The sequence below is a fragment of the Hyla sarda genome, chromosome 11 (genome assembly GCF_029499605.1).
Source record: "Hyla sarda isolate aHylSar1 chromosome 11, aHylSar1.hap1, whole genome shotgun sequence".
NCBI lineage: Eukaryota > Metazoa > Chordata > Amphibia > Anura > Hylidae > Hyla > Hyla sarda.
The window spans coordinates 89480417-89501025 of NC_079199.1; the positions used below are offsets into that span (position 1 = coordinate 89480417).

The following is a 20609-nucleotide window of genomic DNA, read 5'->3' on the forward strand; positions in this document are numbered from 1 at the left end:
CGAAAGTAAAAGTGAATGGCTAGCTCAGGGAGCTGTTCGGGATCGCCGCGGTATAATCACGGCATCCCGAACAGCTGTAGCACAGGAGGAAGGTCTCTTACCTTCCTTCCTGCAGTCCGATCGCCGAATGAATGCTTCAAGCCTGAGATCCAGGCATGAGCAATCAATCGCCGAAAACACTGATTGATCCATTTCTATGGGGATGCATCAATCAGTGTTAAAGATCAGTAAATGCAATGTTATAGCCCCCCCTGGGGGCTATAATATTGCATAAGAAAAGTGTAAAAAAAATCATTAACCCTTTCAATGATCCCTTCCCCTAATAAAAGTTTGAATCACCTGGCATTTCTAAGAATAAAAAAAAAACAGTGTAAATAAAAATAAACATATGTGGTATCGCCGCGTGCGGAAATGTCCGAATTATAAAAATATACCACTTTTTAAACGTTCAATGGCATATGCGCAAAAAAAATTCCAAAGTCCAAAATAGCGCATTTTTGTATCATGAAAAGATGAATAAAAAGCTATCAAAAAGTCCGATCAAAGCAAAAATTGTACCGTCAAAAACTTCAGATCAGGTCGCAAAAAATGAGCCCTCATAGCACCCTGAACATGGAAAAATAAAAAAGTTATAGGGCTCAGAAAATGACAATTTTAAACGTATACATTTTTCTCCATGTAGTTATGATATTTTTTCAGTAGTAATACAAAATCAAACCTATATAAGTAGGGTATCATTTTAACCGTATGGACCTAGAGAATAAAGATAATGTGTCATTTGTAACGAAAAATGTACTACGTAGAAACGGAATTCAATTTTGTCGCACAATGATTTTTTTTTCTGTAGATTTTTGGGTACAATGACTGATGTCGTTACAAAGTAGAATTGGTGGCGCAAAAAATACGCCATAATACAGATTTTTAGGTGCAAAATTGAAAGAGTTATGATTTTTTAACGGTAAGGAGGAAAAAACGAAAGTGCAAAAAAGGAAAAATGCCTGGTCCTTAAGGGGTTAAGAGTAAATTCTCACTAGACGGGTTTCTGCAATGGAATCCATCTGAATCATGGGAATTTGCTGTGGATCATCCTCTCTGGTCTTTGCTGCAGATTTTCTTTTTTTCCCAGGGGAGTATCCCTTTAAAGGGGTTTTCTGGCCATAGCCATCTTATCCCCTATCCAAAAGATGTCTGATCTCCATTCAGCACCCACATTCTATGTCAGGCTGCTGCTCCAGTCTCAGAAATCTCTGAGTTTCCGGGACTGGAGATGTGATGTTATGCCACGCCCCCGTGTCATGTCACACCATGCCCCCTTCGTTCATATCAATGGGAGAGGGCGTGACGGCCGTCTCGCCCTCTCCCATAGACATGAACGAAGGGGGCGTGGTGTGACATCACAATGGGGCGTGGCATAACTTTACGTCTCCAGTTCTGGAAACACAGAGGTTCCCAAGACTGGAGGAGCAAACCGGCATAGAATGTGGGTGCTGCATGAAGATCACAGGGGTCCCCGGCGGCGGGCTCCCCACGATCAGACATCTTATTCCTTATCCTTTGGATAGGGGAAAAGATGTCTATGGATGGAATACCCCATTAAAGGGGTACTCCGGTGGAAAACTTTTTTTTTTTTAAATAAACTGGTGCCAGAAAGTTAAACAGATTTGTACATTACTTTTATTTAAAAAAATCTTTATCCTTCTAGTACTAATTAACTGCTGAATACTACAGAGGAAATTATTTTCTTTTCTAAACACAGAGCTCTCTGCTGACATCACGAGCACAGTGCTCTCTGCTGACATCTCTGCCGATTTTAGGAACCGTCAAGAGTAGGAGAAAATCCCCATTGCAAACATATGCTGTTCTGGACAGTTCCTAAAATGGACAGAGATGTCAGCAGAGAGCACTGTGCTCGTGATGTCAGCAGAGAGCTCTGTGTTTAAAAAAGAAAAGAATTCCCTCTGTAGTATTCAACAGCTAATAAGTACTGGAAGGATTAAGATTTTTTAATAGAAGTAATTTACAAATCTGTTTAACTTCTTGGCACCAGTTGATTTAAAAAAAAAAAGTTTTCCACCGGAGTACCCCTTTAATAAATGAAACAGTTTGTGATGAATCTCCTGGTTTCTTTAGTCTTGGTTTCATAACATCATTCACCCTGGATATGAACCCGACTTACCTAAAACTGTCACCATGGCTCTTGCTGTCCTGACCGGCATGGTGAAAATGGAGCAGGTGTACTCGCCCTCATCAGATAGGGCCACGTTGCTAATACTGATGGACAGCTCATTTTTGGTGGATTTGACCAGCTGGATTCTGTTATCTCTGAGGGCTGTGAGGGTGAGAGAAGGTGTAAGAAAATGTATTTATTTTGGAAAATAAGTAAAGGATACAACAGGTAAACCCACATCTCAAGAGCCACCCAGCTCATCAATACTCCTTCATAATCCATGCAGCTCATACCCAAAACCCTGCTCCCCTTAAAGGGGTACTCCATTGGAAAACAATTTTTTATTTTTTTAAATCAACTGGTGCCAGAAAGTTAAACAGATTTGTAAATTACTTCTATTTAAAAATCTTAATCCTTCCAGTACTTTTTAGTAGCTGTATGCTACAGAGGAAATTATTTTCTTTTTGAATTTCTTATTTGTCTTGTCCACATTGCTCTCTGCTGACACCTCTGGGGACCCCTGCGATCTCCATGCAGCACCCACATTCTATGCCGGTTTGCTGCTCAAGTCTTGGAAACCTCTGGAGATGTGACGTTATTCCACGCCCCCTTGTGATGTCACAACACGCCCCTTTTTTGTCTTATCTACAGTGCTCTCTGCTGACACCTCTGTCCGTATCATGAACTGTCCAGAGCAAGAGAAAATCCCCATAGGAAACCTATGCTGCTCTGGACAGTTCCTGACACGGACAGAGGTGTCAACAGAAAGCACTGTGGACAAGACAAATAAGAAATTCAAAAAGAAAATAATTTCCTCTGTAGCATACAGCTGCTAATAAGTACTGGAAGGATTAAGATTTTTAAATAGAAGTAATTTACAAATCTGTTTAACTTTCTGGCACCAGTTCATTAAAAAAAAAAAAAAAAAAGTTTTCCACTGGAGTACCCCTTTATTCCTTTCAGTACTTATCAGCTGCTGTATGCTCCAGAGGAAGTTCTTTTATTTTTGATTTTCCTTCCTGTCTGACCACAGTGCTCTCTGCTGACAACTCAAATCCCCATAGCAAAGCTATCCTACTCTGGACAGTTCCTGACACGGGCAGAGGTGTCAGCAGAGAGAAATTCAGAAGAAAAGAACTTCCTGTTGAGCATATAGCAGCTAATAAGTACTGGAAGGATTAAGATTTTTAAATATAAGTAATTTACAAATCTGTTTAACTTTCTGGCATCAGATGATAAAAAAAGATGTTTTCCAGTGGAGTACCCCTTCCAGGACTGGGCCTATTTTGCACTGTGCCACAACAAATACGAGAGCCATAACTTTAGAATTTACAGTATGAATCATAGAACCTCATGAGTCTTAAAGGGGTTATCCAGGAAAAAACTTTTTTTTATATATATATCAACTGGCTCCAGAAAGTTAAACAGATTTGTAAATTACTTCTATTAAAAAAATCTTAATCCTTTCACTATTTATGAGCTGCTGAAGTTGAGTTGTTCTTTTCTGTCTAAGTGCTCTCTATTGACACCTGTCTCGGGAACTGTCCTGAGTAGAAGCAAATCCCCATAGCAAACCTCTTCTACTCTGTGCAGTTCCCGAGACAAGCAGAGATGTCAGCAGAGAGCACTGTTACCAGACAGAAAAGAACAACTCAACTTCAGCAGCTGATAATTATTGGAAGGATTAAGATTTTTAATAGAAGTAATTTACAAATCTATTTAACTTTCTGGAGCCAGTTGATATATATAAAAAAATTATTTTCCTGGATAACCCCTTTAAGCAGCAACGGGTAACTCATTTTGTCTAGAAAAAGTAGTTCTGCTCTTCAAGTCCCTAGGAAAGTCTGGTGTGACTTTTTGATGGAATCTGAAACAAAAGACCGACAGCGCTCCGTAGTGTGATACCGTTATTGCGCACAGTTAGCTTGAGCAGAGATAGCGCTTACCGCAACCAGTTACACTCAACCAAGTGCAACGATGGGAAAAGGCAATGATAGCAAGGCATCTGCAGCTGCTCCACGTCCAAATCAATGTAACAAAACAATAGGACCTCCAACGTGTCAACGGGATTCAAAGAGCAGAACACACAAGTAAAGGGATCTGAGGTTTATTCACCCATGATGCAACGTGTTTCACAGATAGACTGCTTCATCAGGTATCTGATGAAGCAGTCTATCTGTGAAACGCGTTGCATCATGGGTGAATAAACCTCAGATCCCTTTAGTTGTGTGTCCTGCGCTTTGAATCCCGTCGACACATTGGAGGTCCTATTCTTTTGTTTTTGATGGAATCGGAACACTTGCAAAGCCGAATTACTTTTTGTACGCCAAACAAATGCACTTTATGGTAAAAGTGACATGTTTTCTTTATTCTGTAGGTCAATGCGAATAAAACAATACCCATTAAAATTGTTCTTGAATGTAGGACATTGGTTTGGGGGATGATGTCCCACAGTTTTTTGCAGGGGAGACATCAGGGATCAGCTTTCTGCTATCTAAAGTAGCTGTCCAGCTGCCAGGCCCCACAGAGCCAGGACCTCCGGTAGTCCTGGACCAGCTGAACCAGTCACAAGTCCCAGTAGCTAAGCTACGGGGTTTCATCTTTTAGGTAGGTCATTCTGTCACGTGAGGGTAGGGGATTACTAGTTGATCAGTGGGAGTTTGACCACTGGGACCCCCACCAATCATTAGAATGAAGGAGAAATGTGGACTAGTGCGCCAATCATTCTCTATAGGGCAGCACTGCTACATAAACAATGAATGTGGTGTCTGCCACTGGGGTGTCCCAGCACCAAAGGCTGTCCTGTGACTTTGGACTTCCTCAGGCAGACCTGGGGCATAGGTGTTGGGCCCACTAAGGGACTTATTAATGTGTTTGTTATATCCCAGCATTTTGCTTAGTATTTATATTTTTATATTTATCATGTTATGTTATTTCTATATATATTATTTATATGTGTTCTTGTACCTTTAAGAAAGGAACAGTGCAAACCCAGGTGACCCTGCCTGGTAATGGGAACCCCTAAATTCTTGTCCATATAGTGTAGTGGTGGTGGTGGTGGGGGGGGGGGGGGGAGTTGCCCCAGAACAGTTTAGTCTGAGCTCCAGTGTGGTAAAGGTGTGAGGTGTGTAGAGAAGCTCTAAGGGAAGGTGCAGATCAAATCTATCTTATCCGGTCATTCTGCAGGGATCACCTGCACGGTGCAAGTTCATGCCCTGGTGGAAAAAGCTTTACGACCTTGGCAGAACCCTGGCTACCAGGATCAATCTTCATGTCTCTCAAGTCAGTATCAATTTATTGGGTGAAGGCACTGTCATGCACCTGGATGCGGGCGGTCTGGAACAGGATGTGGATCCTTTACCTGTGTGGCTGATGACTCGGACCATATCGGTGAGCGGAGTCTAAGGTGCCGCTGGTCTTCACCAGAGCCCCCCGCAAAGCAGGATGGATTTGCTGCGGCAGGTGACACCCAGGTCGCTACCCCCAATACGGCTCGATCACACAGGTAACTGGGCAAGGCGAGGTACAGGAGGATGAGACAGAGGCGTAGTCAACATAGCAGAAGGTCAAGGCAGGCGGCAAAGGTTCGTAGTCAAAAAACGTAGCGGGAAGGTCTGGGTACACGGGTATGGCAAACAGGCAATTGGGTACGCTTTCTCTCAGGCAATAGGCACTGAAGATCCGGCAGGGGGGTGTGGGAGGTGCAGGAACTATAATGTGTATTCAGGTGCACATACTAATTAAGAGCGCACTGGCCCTTTATATTACAGAGCTCCGCTGCGTGCGTGCCCTAGGAGACAAGGACGAGCGCGTTCCAGAGGCAGCAGAGCGGGGTAAGTGACGGGCTGGGATTCGCATGCGGGCGCATCCCGCGATGTGAATCCCAGCCCCGCCGACAGACGGGGACCCTGGGACACTGCGCTCACGGCTGGAGCTAGCGGCCGGAGCGCAGCGCGTGACCACAAGTCCCAACAGGGCTCCCAAGGGGTTACGCTGCATCCTCTCACTCTACACCAGCCTGTCTGTGTAATACCGTCTGCACCCTGCTCAATAAAGACAATTATCCATAACCTGACATTGGTGTGTTCCTTTACTCCCCATGTCTGGCCCAGGAAAAGCTGTCTCCAACCTCGGACTGTGTATAGGATAATGGTGCTCCGGCGTCACGAAGTGATAAGGTATTTTCCCTATACCACCACACCACAATGAAGGAGGCTGGGTGTGCTTTGGCGTGGCTGAAGGCGTGGTTAGGGGTGTGGCTGATGACAAGGTTGCGGGGCCGTGCTTCGCTTGGCACACTGTTTTGTATGTCCCTCTTTGCTCTCAGTTGGGACGTATGGTATGTGCAGGAAGAGGTTAAACCTGTGTAAATGAAGGATGGGATGGATCTGTAGTTCTGTGACACAACAATACTGAAATCAGTTTCATGCACACAGCAGGAGGTTCACATACCTCTCTTCTCCCCAAAGTATAGAGTTTGCTGAGCAGGATTGGACCATTGGAGGGAAGATTCTTCATGGTCCTCCACCGTACAGGTTAGAGTCATTTTACCTCCTGTGGCGACCTTTACGTCTGATGTGACCGGCTGACTGGCTGTGGAGACACAAAACAAAAGTCATGTCAGCTATTTTATCATCACACTGAGACACACGCTATAAGGCCAAGCGAAAAGTCATAAATGCATACTGTCTACCCTCTATACGGGTATTAAAGGGGTCATCTGAATGCCCAAATACTGTACTGTGCAAGTTTAAAGGGATAAATGGGTCTTCAATGCAAAACCTTCATCTACCTGTTAGAATGTCCTCCTCTGTGACCTGTGCAGTGTGCAGGGAAGGGAGGAGCTGTAACTATCACCTATTGTGACTGACCTGATCCCATCTTCTCTATCTATCTATTTATTTATTTCTGTCTCTGTATTCTGTCTGTGATGATAAGGAGGGCACTGCAGGAAAGTGATCAGTATAGAACTGATTCCATCTAAGAAATTTCAGAATTATTTAAAAATATAAATAATAGAATAGAAAATTGAAGGAAAATATGGCCAAAGATTCTTTAAAGATATATATATATATATTTTTATGTGAGATGTTTCAAAAACATGATTTTAATTTTCAGATGACACATTCCCTTCAAGAGTGCAGAGAGTTAAGTATAACTAAAGTAGGCGAAAGCATGTCACCACGGGGGCATCCAAAATCAGCACATTCCGGAAGAGTCAAAGTGGGAGCTTCCACAAACAGAGGATCCATACAGGACCAGTTATTGTAGATACAGAGAATTTATATAGGGATTGTCCCTCTGCCACCATATACAGCACCAGTGACTGTAGATATATAGAGTTTATATGGACAGTGCCCCTCTGCCACCATATACAGCACCAGTGACTGTAGATATATAGAGTTTATATGGACAGTGCCCCTCTGCCACCATATACAGCACCAGTTACTATATATATATATATTTATATATATAGAGAGAGAGTTTATATGGACAGTGCCCCTCTGTCACCATATACAGCACCAGTTACTGTAGATATATAGAGTTTATATGGACAGTGCCCCTCTGTCACCATATACAGCACCAGTGACTGTAGATATATAGAGTTTATATGGACAGTGCCCCTCTGCCACCATATACAGCACCAGTGACTGTAGATATATAGAGTTTATATGGACAGTGCCCCTCTGCCACCATATACAGCACCAGTTACTGTAGATATATAGAGTTTATATGGACAGTGCCCCTCTGTCACCATATACAGCACCAGTGACTGTAGATATATAGAGTTTATATGGACAGTGCCCCTCTGCCACCATATACAGCACCAGTGACTGTAGATATATAGAGTTTATATGGACAGTGCCCCTCTGCCACCATATACAGCACCAGTTACTGTAGATATATAGAGTTTATATGGACAGTGCCCCTCTGCCACCATATACAGCACCAGTTACTGTAGATATATAGAGTTTATATGGACAGTGCCCCTCTGTCACCATATACAGCACCAGTGACTGTAGATATATAGAGTTTATATGGACAGTGCCCCTCTGCCACCATATACAGCACCAGTTACTGTAGATATATAGAGTTTATATGGACAGTGCCCCTCTGCCACCATACACAGCACCAGTGACTGTAGATATATATAGTTTATATGGACAGTGCCCCTCTGCCACCATACACAGCACCAGTGACTGTATATATATAGAGTTTATATGGACAGTGCCCCTCTGTCACCATTTACAGCACCAGTGACTGTATATATATAGAGTTTATATGGACAGTGCCCCTCTGCCACCATACACAGCACCAGTGACTGTATATATATAGAGTTTATATGGACAGTGCCCCTCTGCCACCATACACAGCACCAGTGACTGTATATATATAGAGTTTATATGGACAGTGCCCCTCTGCCACCATACACAGCACCAGTGACTGTATATATATAGAGTTTATATGGACAGTGCCCCTCTGCCACCATATACAGCACCAGTTACTGTATATATATAGAGTTTATATGGACAGTGCTCCTCTGCCACCATATACAGCACCAGTGACTGTATATATATAGAGTTTATATGGACAGTGCCCCTCTGCCACCATATACAGAACCAGTTACTGTATATATATAGAGTTTATATGGACAGTGCCCCTCTGTCACCATACACAGCACCAGTGACTGTAGATATATAGAGTTTATATGGACAGTGCCCCTCTGCCACCATACACAGCACCAGTGACTGTATATATATAGAGTTTATATGGACAGTGCTCCTCTGCCACCATACACAGCACCAGTGACTGTATGTATATATATATATATAGAGTTTATATGGACAGTGCCCCTCTGCCACCATATACAGCACCAGTGACTGTAGATATATAGAGTTTATATGGACAGTGCCCCTCTGTCACCATACACAGCACCAGTGACTGTAGATATATAGAGTTTATATGGACAGTGCCCCTCTGTCACCATATACAGCACCAGTGACTGTAGATATATATATATAGAGTTTATATGGACAGTGCCCCTCTGTCACTATATACAGCACCAGTGACTGTAGATATATAGAGTTTATATGGACAGTGCCCCTCTGCCACCATATACAGCACCAGTGACTGTAGATATATAGAGTTTATATGGACAGTGCCCCTCTGCCACCATATACAGCACCAGTGACTGTAGATATATAGAGTTTATATGGACAGTGCCCCTCTGCCACCATATACAGCACCAGTTACTGTAGATATATAGAGTTTATATGGACAGTGCCCCTCTGTCACCATATACAGCACCAGTGACTGTAGATATATAGAGTTTATATGGACAGTGCCCCTCTGCCACCATATACAGCACCAGTGACTGTAGATATATAGAGTTTATATGGACAGTGCCCCTCTGCCACCATATACAGCACCAGTTACTGTAGATATATAGAGTTTATATGGACAGTGCCCCTCTGCCACCATATACAGCACCAGTTACTGTAGATATATAGAGTTTATATGGACAGTGCCCCTCTGTCACCATATACAGCACCAGTGACTGTAGATATATAGAGTTTATATGGACAGTGCCCCTCTGCCACCATACACAGCACCAGTGACTGTAGATATATATAGTTTATATGGACAGTGCCCCTCTGCCACCATACACAGCACCAGTGACTGTATATATATAGAGTTTATATGGACAGTGCCCCTCTGTCACCATTTACAGCACCAGTGACTGTATATATATAGAGTTTATATGGACAGTGCCCCTCTGCCACCATACACAGCACCAGTGACTGTATATATATATATAGAGTTTATATGGACAGTGCCCCTCTGCCACCATACACAGCACCAGTGACTGTATATATATAGAGTTTATATGGACAGTGCCCCTCTGCCACCATACACAGCACCAGTGACTGTATATATATAGAGTTTATATGGACAGTGCCCCTCTGCCACCATATACAGCACCAGTTACTGTATATATATAGAGTTTATATGGACAGTGCCCCTCTGTCACCATATACACCACCAGTGACTGTATATATATAGAGTTTATATGGACAGTGCCCCTCTGCCACCATATACAGAACCAGTTACTGTATATATATAGAGTTTATATGGACAGTGCCCCTCTGTCACCATACACAGCACCAGTGACTGTAGATATATAGAGTTTATATGGACAGTGCCCCTCTGCCACCATACACAGCACCAGTGACTGTATATATATAGAGTTTATATGGACAGTGCTCCTCTGCCACCATACACAGCACCAGTGACTGTATATATATATATATATATATAGAGTTTATATGGACAGTGCCCCTCTGCCACCATATACAGAACCAGTGACTGTAGATATATAGAGTTTATATGGACAGTGCCCCTCTGTCACCATACACAGCACCAGTGACTGTAGATATATAGAGTTTATATGGACAGTGCCCCTCTGCCACCCTATACAGCACCAGTGACTGTATATATATATATATAGAGTTTATATGGACAGTGCCCCTCTGTCACTATATACAGCACCAGTGACTGTAGATATATAGAGTTTATATGGACAGTGCCCCTCTGTCACCATATACAGCACCAGTGACTGTATATATATAGAGTTTATATGGACAGTGCCCCTCTGTCACCATACACAGCACCAGTGACTGTATATATATATATATAGAGTTTATATGGACAGTGCCCCTCTGTCACCATATACAGCACCAGTGACTGTAGATATATAGAGTTTATATGGACAGTGCCCCTCTGCCACCATACACAGCACCAGTGACTGTAGATATATATAGAGTTTATATGGACAGTGCCCCTCTGCCACCATACACAGCACCAGTGACTGTAGATATATATATAGTTTATATGGACAGTGCCCCTCTGCCACCATACACAGCACCAGTGACTGTAGATATATAGAGTTTATATGGACAGTGCCCCTCTGCCACCCTATACAGCACCAGTGACTGTAGATATATAGAGTTTATATGGACAGTGCCCCTCTGCCACCATATACAGCACCAGTTACTGTAGATATATAGAGTTTATATGGACAGTGCCCCTCTGCCACCATATACAGCACCAGTTACTGTAGATATATAGAGTTTATATGGACAGTGCCCCTCTGCCACCATATACAGCACCAGTGACTGTAGATATATAGAGTTTATATGGACAGTGCCCCTCTGCCACCATACACAGCACCAGTTACTGTAGATATATAGAGTTTATATGGACAGTGCCCCTCTGCCACCATATACAGCACCAGTTACTGTAGATATATAGAGTTTATATGGACAGTGCCCCTCTGCCACCATACACAGCACCAGTGACTGTAGATATATATAGTTTATATGGACAGTGCCCCTCTGCCACCATACATAGCACCAGTGACTGTAGACATATAGAGTTTATATGGACAGTGCCCCTCTGCCACCATATACAGCACCAGTGACTGTATATATATAGAGTTTATATGGACAGTGCCCCTCTGTCACCATACACAGCACCAGTGACTGTAGATATATAGAGTTTATATGGACAGTGCCCCTCTGCCACCATACACAGCACCAGTGACTGTATATATATAGAGTTTATATGGACAGTGCCCCTCTGCCACCATATACAGCACCAGTGACTGTATATATATAGAGTTTATATGGACAGTGCCCCTCTGCCACCATACACAGCACCAGTGACTGTATATATATAGAGTTTATATGGACAGTGCTCCTCTGCCACCATACACAGCACCAGTGACTGTATATATATATATATAGAGAGTTTATATGGACAGTGCCCCTCTGCCACCATATACAGCACCAGTGACTGTAGATATATAGAGTTTATATGGACAGTGCCCCTCTGTCACCATACACAGCACCAGTGACTGTAGATATATAAAGTTTATATGGACAGTGCCCCTCTGCCACCCTATACAGCACCAGTGACTGTATATATATATATATATATATATATATATAGAGTTTATATGGACAGTGCCCCTCTGTCACCATATACAGCACCAGTGACTGTAGATATATAGAGTTTATATGGACAGTGCCCCTCTGTCACCATATACAGCACCAGTGACTGTATATATATAGAGTTTATATGGACAGTGCCCCTCTGTCACCATACAAAGCACCAGTGACTGTATATATATATATAGAGTTTATATGGACAGTGCCCCTCTGCCACCATACACAGCACCAGTGACTGTATATATATAGAGTTTATATGGACAGTGCCCCTCTGCCACCATACACAGCACCAGTGACTGTATATATATAGAGTTTATATGGACAGTGCCCCTCTGCCACCATACACAGCACCAGTGACTGTAGATATATAGAGTTTATATGGACAGTGCCCCTCTGCCACCCTATACAGCACCAGTGACTGTAGATATATAGAGTTTATATGGACAGTGCCCCTCTGTCACCATACACAGCACCAGTGACTGTATATATATAGAGTTTATATGGACAGTGCCCCTCTGCCACCATACACAGCACCAGTTACTGTATATATATAGAGTTTATATGGACAGTGCCCCTCTGCCACCATACACAGCACCAGTTACTGTAGATATATAGAGTTTATATGGACAGTGCCCCTCTGCCACCATATACAGCACCAGTTACTGTAGATATATAGAGTTTATATGGACAGTGCCCCTCTGCCACCATACACAGCACCAGTGACTGTAGATATATATAGTTTATATGGACAGTGCCCCTCTGCCACCATACACAGCACCAGTGACTGTATATATATAGAGTTTATATGGACAGTGCTCCTCTGCCACCATACACAGCACCAGTGACTGTATATATATAGAGTTTATATGGACAGTGCCCCTCTGCCACCATACACAGCACCAGTGACTGTATATATATAGAGTTTATATGGACAGTGCCCCTCTGCCACCATACACAGCACCAGTGACTGTAGATATATAGAGTTTATATGGACAGTGCCCCTCTGCCACCCTATACAGCACCAGTTACTGTAGATATATATAGTTTATATGGACAGTGCCCCTCTGTCACCATATACAGCACCAGTGACTGTAGATATATAGAGTTTATATGGACAGTGCCCCTCTGCCACCATACACAGCACCAGTGACTGTAGATATATAGAGTTTATATGGACAGTGCCCCTCTGCCACCATACACAGCACCAGTGACTGTATATATATAGAGTTTATATGGACAGTGCCCCTCTGTCACCATATACAGCACCAGTGACTGTATATATATAGAGTTTATATGGACAGTGCCCCTCTGCCACCATACACAGCACCAGTGACTGTAGATATATAGAGTTTATATGGACAGTGCCCCTCTGCCACCATACACAGCACCAGTGACTGTATATATATATATAGAGTTTATATGGACAGTGCCCCTCTGCCACCATACACAGCACCAGTGACTGTATATATATAGAGTTTATATGGACAGTGCCCCTCTGCCACCATACACAGCACCAGTGACTGTATATATATAGAGTTTATATGGACAGTGCCCCTCTGCCACCATACACAGCACCAGTGACTGTAGATATATAGAGTTTATGTGGACAGTGCCCCTCTGCCACCCTATACAGCACCAGTGACTGTAGATATATAGAGTTTATATGGACAGTGCCCCTCTGTCACCATACACAGCACCAGTGACTGTATATATATAGAGTTTATATGGACAGTGCCCCTCTGCCACCATACACAGCACCAGTTACTGTATATATATAGAGTTTATATGGACAGTGCCCCTCTGCCACCATACACAGCACCAGTGACTGTATATATATAGAGTTTATATGGACAGTGCCCCTCTGCCACCATACACAGCACCAGTGACTGTATATATATAGAGTTTATATGGACAGTGCCCCTCTGCCACCATACACAGCACCAGTGACTGTAGATATATAGAGTTTATATGGACAGTGCCCCTCTGTCACCATATACAGCACCAGTGACTGTAGATATATAGAGTTTATATGGACAGTGCCCCTCTGCCACCCTATACAGCACCAGTGACTGTAGATATATAGAGTTTATATGGACAGTGCCCCTCTGCCACCCTATACAGCACCAGTGACTGTAGATATATAGAGTTTATATGGACAGTGCCCCTCTGTCACCATACACAGCACCAGTGACTGTATATATATAGAGTTTATATGGACAGTGCCCCTCTGCCACCATACACAGCACCAGTTACTGTATATATATAGAGTTTATATGGACAGTGCCCCTCTGCCACCATACACAGCACCAGTTACTGTAGATATATAGAGTTTATATGGACAGTGCCCCTCTGCCACCATATACAGCACCAGTTACTGTAGATATATAGAGTTTATATGGACAGTGCCCCTCTGCCACCATATACAGCACCAGTTACTGTAGATATATAGAGTTTATATGGACAGTGCCCCTCTGCCACCATACACAGCACCAGTGACTGTATATATATAGAGTTTATATGGACAGTGCCCCTCTGCCACCATACACAGCACCAGTGACTGTAGATATATATAGTTTATATGGACAGTGCCCCTCTGCCACCATACACAGCACCAGTGACTGTATATATATAGAGTTTATATGGACAGTGCTCCTCTGCCACCATACACAGCACCAGTGACTGTATATATATAGAGTTTATATGGACAGTGCCCCTCTGTCACCATACACAGCACCAGTGACTGTATATATATAGAGTTTATATGGACAGTGCCCCTCTGCCACCATACACAGCACCAGTGACTGTAGATATATATAGTTTATATGGACAGTGCCCCTCTGTCACCATATACATCACCAGTGACTGTAGATATATAGAGTTTATATGGACAGTGCCCCTCTGCCACCATACACAGCACCAGTGACTGTAGATATATAGAGTTTATATGGACAGTGCCCCTCTGCCACCATACACAGCACCAGTGACTGTAGATATATAGAGTTTATATGGACAGTGCCCCTCTGCCACCATACACAGCACCAGTGACTGTATATATATAGAGTTTATATGGACAGTGCCCCTCTGTCACCATACACAGCACCAGTGACTGTATATATATAGAGTTTATATGGACAGTGCCCCTCTGCCACCATATACAGCACCAGTTACTGTATATATATAGAGTTTATATGGACAGTGCCCCTCTGCCACCATATACAGCACCAGTGACTGTATATATATAGAGTTTATATGGACAGTGCCCCTCTGCCACCATATACAGCACCAGTTACTGTATATATATAGAGTTTATATGGACAGTGCCCCTCTGCCACCATATACAGCACCAGTTACTGTATATATATAGAGTTTATATGGACAGTGCCCCTCTGTCACCATATACAGCACCAGTGACTGTAGATATATAGAGTTTATATGGACAGTGCCCCTCTGCCACCATACACAGCACCAGTGGCTGTAGATATACAGTGACCCCTCGACCTACGATGGCCCCGACATACGATCATTTCAACATACGATGGTCTCTCAGAGGCAGCATCAACATACAATGCTTTTGTATGTCGGGGCCATCGCATAAACGGCTATCCGGCAGCGCAGACTGCTTCAGCTACCACCGGATAGCCGTTTACGGTGCCTCGTGTGGTCCACTGACAATCACTTACCTGTCCTCGGGGCTCCAGCGCGTCCTCTTCAGGATCCCCTCCATCGTTGGCGCTGTCAATCGTCGTCATCACGTTGCTGCGCACGCTGTCCCGTCATCCAATAGGAGCGGCGTGCATAGCGACGTGATGGCGGCGATGGAGAGCGAGGATGCCGGGGAATCAGAGGCCTTGCCGGAGCGTCGGGGACACCTCGAGGACGCGGCAACAGCGATGGACGGCGACATCCCGGGCAGCGGTGACAAGCGGTGACGGTCCGGAGCGGCAGGGACAGGTGAGTACAACTTCCTATACCAGTGGTCTTCAACCTGCGGACCTCAAGATGTTGCAAAACTATAACTCCCAGCATGCCAACGGCTGTCCGGGCATGCTGGGTGTTGAAGTTTTGCAACATCTGGAGGTCCGCAGGTTGTAGACCACTGTCCTATACTTTACATTGCACGGATCCCTCAACATCCGATGGTTTCAACAAACGATGGTCCATTTGGAACGGATTACCATCGTATGTTGAGGGACCACTGTATATATATATATAGTTTATATGGACAGTGCCCCTCTGCCACCATACACAGCACCAGTGCACATGGCAGGGTCGTGCCCTGTGGTAGATTTTGCACTGGGGTCTAAGAGCGCCCCCCTCTGACAACCAATCATCTGATAACTCTCCTATTGTAGAGAGTGAATAGGCGGTGGAGGTGACAGAGGTAATTTAGCGGTAGCTATTGTCTGGGCGTATGTTACTTTAATGTGGTCTAGTGTGTGTGTGTTGTGAAGCATTAACCCGGCCCAAGGATCAGAGAACTGAAAGATTATTACTAACCACAGAAGAAAGCTCAGAAAACCTGGGGATGAGACGCTGAAATGTCACGAGAAGCTGATTATTAGGAACTAAAGTGTGAGATATGGAAAAAAGACTCTGTGACCCAAAGCTTCCCAGCAAATGGACCCTTTTCAAAGTCTGCAAGTGCATTACACTAATGGAGAGCCATTATCCGGAGGAAGACGGGCGCTTAAGTGTGCGATAATCCTACAGATAAATGTGCTGGAGAGGTGCCGGACCAAGATTCCAGCACGTTCCAAGCCGCCCACTCAATATGGTCTCCAGCATTCATTATACTCAGTACTGTAAGTGCACATGTACGGCACTGCTCCCCCCCCACCCACAGACGGGTCTCATCATACTAAGAATGTCTATTATTCTATCACTCATATCTGTCTGTCTGTCATTATCTATCTATCTATCTATCTCATATCTATCTATATCTCATATCTATCTACGGTATCTCATATCTATCTATCTCATATCTATCTATCTATCTCTATATATCTATCTATCTCATATCTATCTATCTATCTCATATCTATCTATCTATTTCATCTCTATCTATCTCTCATAACTATCTATCTATATCTCATATCTATCTATCTACGGTATCTCATATCTATCTATCTCATATCTATCTCATATCTATCTATCTATCTATAAACAGGAGAATACAGCAGCACACTGCTAGCACAATGATACAGATGAAACATGAAATGCTATATTGTTACAATGAAAAAAAATGAAAAAATGGAGGTACTTTGCTCACCATGTGGCCAAATAGTTTGGACCATCCCACCGCAATAAGGTGACCTCATTGGGACGGACCCTACACTATGAATGTGCCTCTGTGCAATCAGTTACCAGGCTTGTAAGGTCTGGAACATCCAGCACCCTATAAGATGGGTGGGGTGCAGGAACCAACATGGAGGTAGCCCCTCCCCCATATGTATAACACAAACAAGGATAAGTTGGCCAGCACATACTGATACCAAACTACTATGCCAGGTCCATGCAGTAGTTTGGTATCAGTATGTGCTGGCCAATTTATCCTTGTTTATCTATCTATCTCATATCTATCTATCTATCTCATATATATATATATATATATATATATATATATATATATATATATATATCTCATATCTATCTTTCTATCTTTCTCATATCTATCTTTCTATCTTTCTCATATCTATCTATCTTTCTCATATCTATCTATCTCATATCTATCTATCTCATATCTATCTATCTATCTATCTATCTATCTCATATCTATCTATCTCATATCTATCTATCTATCTCATATATATATCTATCTATCTCATACCTATCTATCTCATATCTATCTATCTCATATCTATCTATCTATCTCATATCTATCTATCTCATATATATCTATCTATCTATCTATCTCATACCTATCTATCTCATATCTATCTATCTCATATCTATCTATCTATTTATCTCATATCAATCTATATATCTATCTATCTATCTATCTATCTATCTATCTTTTTATCTCATATCTATCTACAGTATTTATCTATCTACCTATCTATCATCTATCTATCTATCTATCTATCTATCTATCTATCTATCTATCTATCTATCTATCTATCTATCTATCCCAGCACATTCCAAGCCAGCCACTCAATATAGTCTCCACCATTATACAGACAGACAGGTGTCCTCATACTAAAAATGTCTATTTATCTGATATTAAAGGGGTACTCCAATGGAAATCAATTGATTTCAAATCAACTGGTGCCAGAAAGTTAAACAGATTTGTAAATTACTTCTATTATAGAACGTTAATCCTTCCAGTACTTATCAGCTGCTGTATGCTCCACAGGAAGTTATTTTCTTTTTGAATTTCTTTTCTGTCTGACCACAGTGCTCTCTGCTTACATCTCTGTCCACATCAGGAACTGTCCAGAGCAGGAGCAAATCCCCATAGCAAACCTCTCCTGCTCTGGACAGTTCCCGACATGGACAGAGGCGTCAGTAGAGAGCACTGTGGTCAGACAGAAAGGAAATTCAAAAAGAAAAGAACTTCCTGTGGACCGTACAGAAGCTGATAAGTACTGGAAGGATTTACAAATCTGTTTAACTTTCAGGTGCCAGTCTATATGAAAAAAAAAAGTTTTCCACTGGAGTACCCCTTTAAAGGGGTTATCCAGGAAATGAAAAACAGTGCTATTTTCTTCCAAAAAGAGCAGCACACCTGTCCTCAGGAATCTGTTAGGGAGAAAAAACGGAGAGACCGATACCGGCGCCTGGTGTATTACCCTTGGTGACAGGAGCTAAAGTGGTCCACAGCTGGACAGGAACAATAAAGATGGCCGCTCGCCTTAGAAAAGATAGTACAGGCATATAACCCCAGCGATAATGGGGTACTGAAGGTGCGGAGGCGCTGCCAGGCCTTCTGGGTAGCAGGAAACAGTGGCACTGTCCTGGATAGACTGCAGAGAAGCTTGAAAAAAATACCCCTTGTAGATGGCGCTGCGGCTCCTTCAAAATGACGGAATAGGACCAAAGCTTGGTTTAAGGTTCCCCGTGGAACCATTTTTATTGGGTAAATAAAATAAAAAAAAGCATGCAATGACGCGTTTCGGGAGGATCCCTCCCTTCCTCAGATCAGGATACCATACAATGGACATGCTTCCATATAAATACACACAAAAAAAAAAAAACACCAAAGTACAGGTAGGGGGCGGAGCCAATGACATCATAACATCCCAAATCATTGATGTCACTGTGTCTAGTACGTTTTGAATTTTTTTGAGATGTTATGATGTCATTGGCTCCGCCCCCTACCCGTACTTTGGCGTTTTTTTTGTGTGTATTTATTTGGAAGCATGTCCATTGTATAGTATCCTGATCTGAGGAAGGGAGGGATCCTCCCGAAACGCGTCATCGCATGCTTTTTTTAAATTTTATTTACCCAATAAAAATGGTTCCACTGTAAATAAGTGGATAAAGTGGTCTACTCCATAAACTCATCCCAAACCAGAGTCTCCCCCAAAAGGAAGAGTCATCTACGTATAGATGGCTGGTCCTGGGGTTCTTCAGAGCAGGAGGGCAGAGAGGTGCAGCTCAGGGCCGGCAGGTGTCTTATTCTTTCGGACAGTGTTTCCCAACCAGGGTGCCTCCAGCTGTTGCAAAACTACAATTCCCAGCATGCCCGGACAGCCTTCGGCTGTCCGGGCATGCTGGGAGTTGTAGTTTTGGAACAGCTGGAGACACACTGGTTGGGAAACACTGCTTTAGGTGACTCTAGGTATAGTTATCTTCCTTTTGGAGGGGACATAACATCCATACCCCGGGGCAGTAAGGCCTAGCTACCACTCTAGGATGGTTATTACCAGGGCCGGTGTCTTCTAAGACCGTAATTCCCAATTGTCATCTTCATGGGACATTCCCTGGAGCTGCTGGTATCACACAATCCCCAAATATTATAAGAGGAGCGATTTCCAGGCCGGGATTTTTAATCGGTTTCTGCTATTAAGGAACCCGGAGAAGATGAATTATTAACAAACCTGGAAAATCCCTACAGAAGAGAGACGCGGCTCCAGCGCTCATCACGGCGCCTCTATTAATCGGAACACATCGCTGTAATTACGCCTTCTCCATCGCTTTAACCTTCTTAAAGGTCAACATATCAACAGCCGGGAAAATGTGTCCTGACGTGCGGCCGAGCAGTGTTGTGTTCCGGTGACAGCCGTGTCAGATGTGAACAAGGTCTAATTGGATCCTATAGACTGATCCTTGGGTACGAAGAAAGGTAATCCCGGGATTTATAACAGGAAAGCAGCGGAAATAGGGAATGTATCTATTCTGTATCTACATATCTATCTATCTATCTGTCTATCTTCTATCTATTTATCTACATATCTATCTATCTCATATCTATCTATTTCTTATCTATCTCA

The 20609-nt window shown here is 43.1% G+C and overlaps 1 protein-coding gene across 3 annotated transcripts in view; it reads right to left on the reverse strand.

The window, feature by feature from the left end:
- Positions 1-20609, reverse strand: part of CADM3 (cell adhesion molecule 3) — a 381683-nt gene that overhangs the window by 104949 nt on the left and 256125 nt on the right. For all 3 annotated transcript variants that reach the window (XM_056546912.1, XM_056546914.1, XM_056546915.1), the window contains exons 2-3: positions 6620-6760; positions 2177-2329 (exon numbers count right to left, since the gene is read on the reverse strand). In XM_056546912.1, coding sequence (XP_056402887.1) covers positions 2177-2329; positions 6620-6760 — 294 coding nt within the window. The remainder of the gene's footprint in view (positions 1-2176; positions 2330-6619; positions 6761-20609) is intronic.